This window comes from Nycticebus coucang, chromosome 14 (genome assembly GCF_027406575.1).
Source record: "Nycticebus coucang isolate mNycCou1 chromosome 14, mNycCou1.pri, whole genome shotgun sequence".
Lineage (NCBI taxonomy): Eukaryota > Metazoa > Chordata > Mammalia > Primates > Lorisidae > Nycticebus > Nycticebus coucang.
Genome location: NC_069793.1, coordinates 77017850 through 77028783, shown reverse-complemented (window position 1 = coordinate 77028783; position 10934 = coordinate 77017850). Strand labels below are relative to the sequence as shown.

Genomic DNA, 10934 nt, shown 5'->3' with positions numbered 1-10934 from the left:
AGGGTACAATAAGCCAGGTTACACTGATTGCAATTGTTAGGTAAAGTCCCTCTTGCAATCATGTCTTGCCCCCATAAAGTGTGACACACACCAAGGCCCCACCCACCTCCCTCCTTCCCTCTTTCTGTTCCCCCCCATAACCATAATTTTCTTTTTAATTGTGTAGAGACAAAGTTTTTGCCATGTTGCCCAGGCTGGTCTCAAACTCTTGGCTTCAAGCAATCAGAGGATTGCTTTTGTCCTCCCAAAGGGCTTAGATTATAGGCCTTAACCACCACACCTGACTGCAATGCTGTTTTTATGTGTGTGCTGCTTGCTTTCTAAGGTTAGCAATGTCCTGGAAAGCCTATAGCATTCTTTCAAAAAAAATTAGAAAAATAGCATTTGGTAGGATGTTTTCCATTTTACTTTCATATCTGTTATCTCAGTTGAAGTGGGTAGGGCAGATATTAACTTGCTCCAGAGATATTTCCTAGGTGTTCAGTTAGAATGAAAGCTTTCTCTTCGGTTGTTTTGATGGATTTATAGGAGTGTGGTGGCGATTCTTCTACGATGAAAGGTATTAGTTAAAAAGTAGCTCTGTGAAACTTCTTGCATGACAAACTTCATCAAAACTTTTCACATGATTCTATGACTTGGCAATCTGAATGGTGCTTTTGATGGTCTTGCTGGAGAGCATTCACATAGCTTTAGTTATCTGATGATGATTTGATTGGCTCTATAGGGTCTATAGAGTCCAAAATAGCCTCTCTAGCATGTGTGGCAGTTGGTGGTGCTCTCACATTCCCTGATAGGCTAGCATGCAGTCACAATGTTTCAAGAGTGTAAGAGTGGAAGCTCAAAGCCTCTTATATTGCAAAATTGCAAAGGTTTGGGAGAAATAGTCTCCAGCTCTTGCTGGAGTAGTGGTAATGTCATATTGCAAAGAAGCTTGGTCCTGGGAGCAATGATTCATTGGGAGTCATTATTATGATGATCTATATTGTTGCCATTGTGTATAAAGATTGCTCCATTTTATATTTTCCTCTTCATGAAGACCCTTAAGAGAATTACCCAACTGGTTTTATTACCAAAGATCCTTGTATTTAACCTAAGGAATTGGTCTCATATTATCCTTTGGTCACCCAAAAGATGTTAACTACCAAAAGGGATTGATTAGATTTAATATTTCCCATTGGCTATTAGGAAGATAAGAGACAAATTTGAGATTCTGTAACAAGGATATATTGTATATATTTAGATTCTGTATATATTTATTATATTTAATCTCATTCTAGGTTTCAGTTTCATTTTATTCTATAACTTGCTTTTTAAAAATTTCTTCATGAAATTCTTTTTCTTTTTAAATAAAATTTTTATTTAGAATAGTTTAACATTTATAGAAAATTTGTAAAGATAATATAGAAAGCTCACGTATATATACCCTGCACCCAGTTTTACTGATGTTAACATCTTACATTATTACATTTGTCACTAGTAATAAACTAATACTGATAAATTATTACTAACTAAAGTTTATGCTTTATTCAGATTTCTTTTATTTCACCTATTACCCATATTCTGCTATAGAATCCCATCAGAGAAAGCACATTATATTTAGTCATTGTGTCTTCTTAGGCTCCTTTTGGCTGTGACTGTTTCTCAGACTTTCTTTGTTTTTGATGACCTTGGTAGTATTGAGGAGGTTTGGTGGAATATTTTGTATAAAGTCCCTCAAATGGGATTTTTCTGATGTTTTTCTCACGATTAGACAAGGATAACAGGTTTTGGGAAAGACCACGAAAATAAAATGCCATTCTCCTACGTACCTCAATGCTGAATATCACTACGGTCATCTCTGAAGTCCCCTTTGGGAAGTTATGCATCTACACCAGTGCATGGTCCACCCTTCAAAGCATTTCTTCTAGGATGAATTCACAAACTTAATTGTCAACTTCCTACTATTGAAGGTACAGACTACCAACATAATGTCACTGTGTATGTTATACTTAGTTACTGTGAGTACAGTTTCTACACTGTACTCTTGGAGGGAAGTTACCATGTACAGTTCCCATTTAGGGCATGAGGAGCTATGTTTCATTTCTTTGACAGCAGAGTATCTATAAAAATTGCCTGGAATTCATTTGGTCTATACTTCCTCACTTATTCAATCATTTGTTTATATTAGCATGGGCAAATGGATATTTATTTTATTTTTGGCTTATAATTCAGTAACCTATTTTTGCTCCAGTTGTCCTAGCTTTGGTCATTGGGAGCTCTTTCAGTTGGCTCCTGTTTCCTTTTGACATACCTTCATTGTTTTGTTTTGAGCATTTCCTTACTTTCTGGAACTGTAAGATGCTCCAGCCTCATTTTGTGTATTCCCTGTCCCAGTTCTATAATCAGCCAGTCCTCCAAGGAACTCTAGTTCTTTTTTTGGAGAATATGTGGGCATTGAGTTATCATCCTGCTTTTGATTTGTGTTGTCTTATTGTATTTTTTGTACCCATATAAGGAGCCTAAAACTTCTTCTGAAATAAAGTAGAATAAAGTAAATAAATAAGAAGACTGGCATGTGCCACCTAGGCCTCTTGCAACACTGTCTCTGGGATTCCTGAGGGTCCATGTAAGTCTGAGGGCTCTTAAACCAATGTTTTGAAGAGGCAAGCATGTATAGGCACAAGAGCAGTGGCATGAATGGTGCCATTCTGGATCCTTCAGGCCAGCCAATATCAACCTTACATAGACCAGAAACTGTTGTTCAAATTACTGACCCATAATATTATAAGATATGATAAAATGGCATGGTTTTAAGCCATTAAGTTTTGGAATAATTTGTTGTATAACGTTAGATAACCAGAATAACATCTAACATGTTCAGATGGAAATTAAGCTCTTGTGTTAGTAGAATCCAGTTTGCGGGGGGGGAAGGATGAGAAAGAAAACAAGAGACACATTTTGGTGGGTGAGTGATTTGTAAGGTAACATTGTATTATGATAATAATCACACTTTATAAGTTGTGTGGCAAAATTGAGGAATTAATTTCCTTTATTTGAGATTTCAAAAATAATGAATGACAGGAAATTGGTTTGGGAAGAGAGGGAGAGAGAAAAAAGATGCATAATTATTTCTTTCATTATGAATGTGCATTCCTGACATCTCTGAGAGCTAAGATTGTCCTGCAGGGAATATGATTAAAGTTACAAAAGAGAAAAACAAAACAAATAAGTCAGCCTTTGATCCTGCTGCTATATTTACCCACAAGAAAGGAGGCTGCTCTCAGGTGGGCTTTTGTCTATGTAATGTCCTGAAATCCAAGTGTAAAAGAACAATATGAAATCTTAATTCTCCCAAATGGTTTGGGGCGAGTTCAGCCCTTGAGCTCCTGGGGAACTTGGTTCCCAAGGAGACTAATCCCACTTGCGTAGCATTAGGCATCACTGGGGTGAGAGCTGAGTTTGGAGTTCTTGCAGATCCCCTATTGCAAGCTGGATCTGGGTCCCTCTGCACAGTAGGAAGTGAAATGTATTGATGTCAATGCCACTCACATGAACGTGCTCACTCAGTGCGTAGGAGGAGGGAGTGATGGACCTAGGAGGAGGGAGTGATGGACCTAGCAGGAGCTGGCTACTCACTTTCCTGAAACCTATTTCATCCCAGATAGAGCTCTTCCTCAAAGGAAAAGAGATCAAGACCATGAGGCAGGGTCTAAATGCACAATTTAAGGGGAAAGTGGAAACTCCAAGGAGTTATTTGGTCTCAGGTATAGAATTATTTCAAGCAGAAGTTGTTCTTTGTTGTTTTATTGCCTACATTTTCCCACAAACACCATTGCTTTTGCTTAGCCATGTTTCTAACCCGGCTCTTCTCTTTGCCAGAGATATTATTTATATGCTAAACTCAAACGTTTCATTTAAGTTTTAGCTCAAATGCCACCTGTCTATGCAGGCTTCCACAATTCTTTTGGTAAGACTTGGGTATACTTTTATTTCACCAACTATTGTACCTTTAATTTACTTCCACTGATACATATATCACAGCATACTATAATGGCGTGTTTGAACGTCTATCTTTCCACCACAAAGGGTAGATAGAAATCATGGCTTCTTATCTCTGTATCCCTACTACTAGCACAGTGCTGAGTACATTGTGGGTGTCAATATCTTTCTGCTGAATGAATAAGTGAAGGGATGAATATTGATGAGTGAGGACCAATTTTGTGAATTGGGCTATATAACTTGTAAGCTATGAGTATCTTATATTTTTGTGCATAGAGTTTTATTGTTGGCAAAAACTTTAATTTCCATTATCTTATATTTTCACAATAGCCCTACCAAATAGGCTTACATTATTATGCCCTTTTCGTAGATGGGAACATTAAGGTCCAGAGGGTTAAGAGATTTTCTTATAGTCAGTTAGATGATAAAAGGTGGGACTGGACTCCAGCCTCAGTCTCTTGCTCCAGTTTTAGAACTCACCTAGTATGTTACACTGCCTTTTTTCCTAAGTTTCTACAAGCCCCAAAGTGTAGCTACTCTTTTGCATTTGAAATTTGTCACTCACTTTGTTGAAGGAAAGGATAAATGATGCTGATTTTGTAGAGTGATGTATTGGTAAAAAATAGGAAGGGTTTAAAGAATCAAGAACATGTGCATTTGTTGAACCGCTATTTTGTACTAGGTGCTTTTGTATATATTATCTCACAACAACCTTGATGAGCTGAAGACTATCTCCATTCTACAGATAAGAAAAATAAGACTCAGATGTATTATTTAGCTGTTATGTAATTCTCACAGAAACCTCAAGAACGGTTATGACCATTCTCATTTTGGAGACAAGGAATCTGAGCTTTAGGAAGAGGAATTGACTTGTCCAAGGACACCCCCTTAGCCAGAGACACAACCAGAATTTGAACCTGGCCTAATCTAACTTCAAATCAATTTTGATGCTTAGAACCTCAACTATTTAGAAATGAAGAAAGACTTTTACATATGAAGATTTTTTACATGCCATCTATTTTGAATATGATTATATTGGGATTTAGGTAACTCTCTGGGTATTAAGAGATTTTTCAGACTAATATGTCAATTAAATGTGGAGTCCTATGAACTCATGTCTGGTGAGTTGTAAAAGCTGCTGAGGTGAAAGAAGGTAGGAAAAAAAAAAGTTAGTGCTCTTGGCTGCTGGACCTGGAGGGCTATAGAAGGAACCTGTTCAAAAGTGGAAGGGCTGTCACCAACCCAGGAATGGATTAACAAGCTGTGGTATATGTATACCATGGAATACTATTCAGCTATTTAAAAAAATGGAGACTTTACATCCTTCGTATTAACCTAGATGGAAGTGGAAGACATTATTCTTAGTAAAGCATCACAAGAATGGAGAAGCATGACTCCTATGTACTCAATTTTGATATGAGGACAATTAATGACAATTAAGGTTATGGGGGGGAGGAAAAGCAGAAAGAGGGATGGAGGGAGGGGGGTGGGGCCTTGGTGTGTGCCACACCTTCTGGGGGGCAAGACATGATTGCAAGAGGGACTTTACCTAACAAATGCAATCAGTGTAACCTGGCTTATTGTACCCTCAATGAATCCCCAACAATAAAAAAAAAAAAAAGTGGAAGGGCTGTGATGGCATCCACATTTGAGGGATAAGAGCTCAGTGGTTACAGCACCAGCCACATACACCAGGTTGGCAGGTTCAAGCCAGCCTAGGCCTGCTAAAAAATGATGAAAACTACAATGAAAAAAAACTGGGTGTTGTGGAGGGAACCTCCTGTAGTCCCAGCTACTTGGGAGGCTGAGGCAAGAGAATTGCTTGATCTCAAGAGTTGGAGGTTACTGCGAATTGTGACGCCATGGCACTCTACCTCTACTGAGGGCGACATAGTGAGACTCTGTTTTAACAAAAAAGAAAGAAAAAAACACAAATCAGTGATAGGTCCACATAATTTTCTGAATGCAAATGTTACCAACAGTGAAATAGTCCAGTCATGGAGGGCAAAACTTCGTGTGTAAACTCAAATAAAATGTACATGATATTTGAGTCAACTTGAATAAAAAATATAAGTTTTGATACAGTGATGTGGGTTTGGGAATGGCTACTTCATCTCCTAAATGGAGAGTGTTTTTCTGGCTTGTCTTCTTTGGTTAAGGCTATACCTTCAGAGTGCTCAAAAATAGTTTTTCTCTATCTAAAAAGTGAAGCTTAAAGAGTTTTGAAAGAGATAGAATGTGTCTCCCTCACGAATACTCTCCACCTGAGCTATCATAACTTATTTAGAGGACACTTTATCATACATATAGTATTTTCATATACACATGGTTCCCAACTTATGATGGTTCAACTTTATCATTTTTTTGAGTTTATGATGGGTTATTCAAGGTATGACATTTATATTTTTGACCTCCAATATTTTCAATTTATGATGAGTTTATTGGTATATAGCCCCATTCTAAGTCAAGGAGCATTTGTATGTGATTTCATTTAATCCTCATGAACACTCTGTAATAGAGAACATAAGGGAACATAAGTCACCTTTTTGTGTTCCAGAGAAATAAGGGAAAATACTCATTCAGGCTATGGAACATCCAACAGATAAGGATTTTCACACAATACCTTTAAATATCACAAAGATCCTGTGAGGAGGGCAACCTTATCTGCATTTAACATGAGTAAGCTAAGCAGAGAGGGATCAGCTAGTTTGTCCAAAGCCCTGTACTCAGCAGAGCAAGAATTTCAACCTAAGTCACAGGGCTATTGAGTGAGGCTAAGACCAGAGCTTTTCTGAATCTTTTCACAATGATCTTATCGCTCATTGTGTCTATCTGAAGAGGACTTCCCAGGTGCAATTGAGTTGAAACAAACTTGCAGGTGATCTTTGGAATGTAACAGAAGTTCCAAAGGACACCCTAAATGGCATGACAGGCTGGGGAGGGGTTCTGATCCATCTCTTGTTCTAACCTGCTGAGAGTTTTACACTCAGATGGGGTGGGGCTCTCTGTCAAGTACCAGCTGGCTGGGTGAGTGTGCCTCCTTACAGGGTGACTCTTGCTGTCTCTGCACCAATAGAAGGTAGGCCAAGCACCAGCCTCATTTTACTGTTGGCTGGTCATTACTTTTAACAATTAAGGGGCAGAAGTAAGAGCAGTGGATTTGACAGTCTGGGATAACTCAGGTTAGAATTTTAGGACCACAGATAAAGCTTGAGGAAACTCTAGTTTTCTTCCTCCACCTTACAGATGAGAAAAGTGAGGCCAAGAAAGAACACAAGGGCTCCGGAGTCAGACTGGACTGGACCTGGTCTTGGCCAACTCACAGACCCTTTCTGAGGTGCAGTTTCCATGTTTGTTGAAGGGTAGTAATAATATGTAATCCAAAGGGCTGTTGTTCAAGGATAGATAAGATAACGTATGTGTGATCGGTGCCTGGCAGGGCCCAGAAGCTGTTACTGTTACTAGAGGGGGACTGAAATCCGCGTTTAGACCCTTGCCTTTCTGCTTCAGCGGCAGTCTTACGTGCCAGGGCTTGGTGGTACAGGAGGTGAGCTTGAGTTTGAGTCCGGGCCGTCTCTTCCTCACCCCTTGAGGCTGGAGGGAGCCACGAGAAATGGGAATTGAAACGAAAGGGTTAAGGCGACCAGCTAGAGAAAGCCGAGAAAACTGAAGCGACCCTCCGCCCCACCAGGCCAAGCTGAGCAAGCCCCTCCTCTCCGCCACCGGGGCGGTGGCTGTGCTCCCTCCCTCCGCCCCTCGCTTACAAGACCTAATGAGCTCCCCCGGGAGGCCGAGCCGCGGCGCTGCCCGGAGCTAGGACGCTGAGTCGCGCTCGCCGCGCCGGGGCGGGAGCCGGGCCTGGGCCGAGTGCAGGAGCCGGCCGCCCGGGAGCCGCGGCGATGGCGGTGCAGGCGGCGCTGCTCAGCGCGCACCCCTTCGTGCCCTTCGGCTTCGGGGGTACCCCGGACGCCTTCGGAGCCCTGGACAAGGGCTGCTGCTTCGAGGACGACGAGACCAGTGCACCGGCTGGCGCCCTGCTGTCAGGAGCTGAGGGCGGCGATGTGCGCGAGGCCACCCGTGACCTGCTCAGCTTCATCGACTCGGCGTCCAGCAACATCAAACTGGCGCTGGACAAGCCCGGCAAGTCGAAGCGGAAGGTGAACCACCGCAAGTACCTGCAGAAGCAGATCAAGCGCTGCAGCGGCCTCGTGGGCGCCGGGGCCCCTGGCCCGCCATCCCTCGCCGCCGCCGACGCGCCCGCCAGGCGGCCGCTCGCCGCGCCCGGCGCCCAGACCGTCGCGGTCCCGGTCCACGGCAAAGCCGCCCCACGGCGCGAGGCGTCGCAGGCCGCGGCGGCCGCCAACCTGCAAAGCCGGAGTCTGGCCGCGCTTTTCGACTCGTTGCGCCACATCCCCGGGGCTGCCGAGCCGGCTGGAGGCGCGGCGGCCGAAACCACGGCTGGGCTGCGCGGAGCGGGAGCTGGGGGCGCCGCAGGGGATGGGGCCCGGCCCGCGGGGGTCGCAGCGGTCCCGGGAGCCAGGAAGGTCCCGCTTCGGGCTCGCAACCTACCCCCGTCCTTCTTCACAGAGCCGTCCCGGGCGGGCGGCGGCGGTTGCAGCCCGTCGGGGCCGGGAGTGAGCTTGGGTGACCTGGAGAAGGGCGCAGAGGCCGTGGAGTTCTTCGAACTGCTCGGCCCCGACTACGGCGCCGGCACGGAGGCGGCGGTCTTGCTTGCCGCGGAGCCTCTCGACGTGTTACCCGCCGGAGCTGCAATACTTCGGGGACCGCCGGAGCTGGAGCCTGGTTTCTTTGAGCCACCGCCTGCAGTAGTGGGAAACCTACTGTACCCTGAGCCCTGGAGCGTCCCGGGCGGCCCTGCGACCAAGAAGCCGCCCCTGACTACCGCCCGCGGCGGCTTGACCTTGAACGAGCCCTTGCGCCCCTTGTATCCCGGAGTCGCGGACTCTCCGGGAGGGGAGGACGGGCCGGGCCAGTTGGCCTCTTTCGCCCCCTTCTTCCCAGACTGCGCCCTGCCCCCGCCGCCGCCGCCTCCTCAAGTGTCCTACGATTACAGCGCGGGGTACAGCCGCTCGGCCTACTCGAGTCTGTGGAGACCCGACGGGGTTTGGGAAGGGCAGCCTGGGGAGGAGGGGGCGCCCCGGGACTGACTTTGCCCTTTGCATTAGAAACTTCTCTGGGAGCGCCACGCCACCGCGGGTTTCTCCTAAGTCTAAAGAACTGTGGGAAAATCAAAGTGGAGGTGAAACGGGATTTTAAAGAGTTCAGTTAATAAAGCAACTTCAGAAAAAGAGGTGAAGAGGATTCGAAGATGGTTTTAATCCCAGTCTCGAGTGCTTAAAAAAAAAGTTGGTCGGTTCTTACTGGAACAGTGGAGCCACAAAACCAAGATGGTTTGGGGCGTTGGGTGGGGATGGCGGAGGGGCAAGAGGTGGCTTCTGTAGCCACCTGGCCTTTCTCCGATTGTTCAGCAAAGGTCAGTGTTTTTAGTGTAATGCTCCTTCCAAACAATGCCCCGGTCCCTCCCCTGCCCTCTCCTGGAGTACATTTTGGATTAAAGTTTATGTTGAAAAGCACGGAGCGGAGACATGTGGTTATTGATCCGGGTGTTTTCTTACTGAATGGTTCTTCCTGCGGTCTCAGTCTTGCTAGGCGAGCGTGTTACTGAGAACAGAGGCGCCAGTCCACTGCTGGCCTCCGGTGCTGGCCCTTGGGTAGGGTTCTCTTCTGTCACTCTTTCTTTGTTTGTTTGCAATTTTTGGTCGGGGCTGAGTTTGAACCCGCCACCTCTAGCATATGGGGCCGGCGCCCTACTCCGTTGAGCCACAGGCACCGCCCTCCTGTCACTCTTAAATTTTTTTTAAAATTAATCATAGCTGTGTACATTAATGCAATCATGGGGTACAACGTGCTGGTTTTATATACAATTTGAAATGTTTTCACTCTTAACTTTGTTCCTGCTCCCTTCCTTTCTCCATCTCCTTCCACTGGTAGCAGTGCCATTTCTTACTTTCCTTCTCTTTCTTTCTCTGGCCTCTCATTGCTCTCTCTGGGTTCAGCCAGCTTTTTCTTGCAAGTCTCTTGGAGACTTGAATTTGACAAAGCTGTGGTCCATGTCTGTCTGTTCCTTTCCCCATTTTCCGGCCACCTTGGGAGGAGACTGGGCAAGCTCTTTACATCCAAGTTTCCTGATCTGAGAGGGTAGGGATGGTAATGTTCCTCCACTCTCACTTCTTCACAGTTTCTTGGATACCTAAGAGGGAACTGTACAAAATGCTCAGAGGCTGCTGCAGAACTTGATTATGTATATTTGTATATTTATATATACGGCTAAATGGTTTATATCCTTGGATGCAATTAAAATTGTGAGTCCCATGCTCTGTTTTTGCCATCTATTTGCTTGGTGAGTGCCCTTTCCCTTACAAGTTGTGCAGCCTCTTTATCACCTGTTCTTCTGTTCCATCCCCCACTAATGCTTCTGTGGGTGTCTGTCTCCGTGTGCTTCCTCACTTCCTGTACCCACACCCTTCTGTGCAAATGGTGAAGGGTGTGAAATTATGGATAGGAGGCTCTCTAGTCCCTTAAGAGCAGGTGTGATGAATGGAATCTGAAGGGCTCTTCAGGGAGGAACCTGATCTGTTGCCATTGGGAGACTTGGGAGGAAAAAGTCAGAGAATTATTTTAACCCACCCTGAATGTGGCAGAGAGGACACACAGCATCAGGGTGGTTGAGAGGAAGAGGTGAAAGACTGGGGGGAAGTGGGCAGCTGGGGGGTAAGGAGGGAGCCCCTCGGTGCTGCAGACCAGCTGATGAAAATGAACAAAGAAAGCAATGCCCAGAGAATATGAGAAAGATTCTGCCTACCGGTTATGCTGCAGAGGACAGCTGCTGCTTCTCTTCCAGCATCCTACAGAGACTGCAAGGAAGTTGTAAATCC

The 10934-nt window shown here is 45.0% G+C and overlaps 1 protein-coding gene across 1 annotated transcript; it reads left to right on the top strand.

Annotated features, from left to right (window-relative positions):
• The first annotated feature begins 7768 nt into the window (after nt 1–7768).
• FAM181B (family with sequence similarity 181 member B) lies at nt 7769–9565 on the top strand. Its single transcript, XM_053561580.1, has one exon. It carries the CDS (start codon nt 7878–7880, stop codon nt 9144–9146), a length of 1269 nt encoding a protein of 422 aa, XP_053417555.1. The 5' UTR covers nt 7769–7877; the 3' UTR covers nt 9147–9565.
• The last annotated feature ends 1369 nt before the right edge of the window (nt 9566–10934 follow it).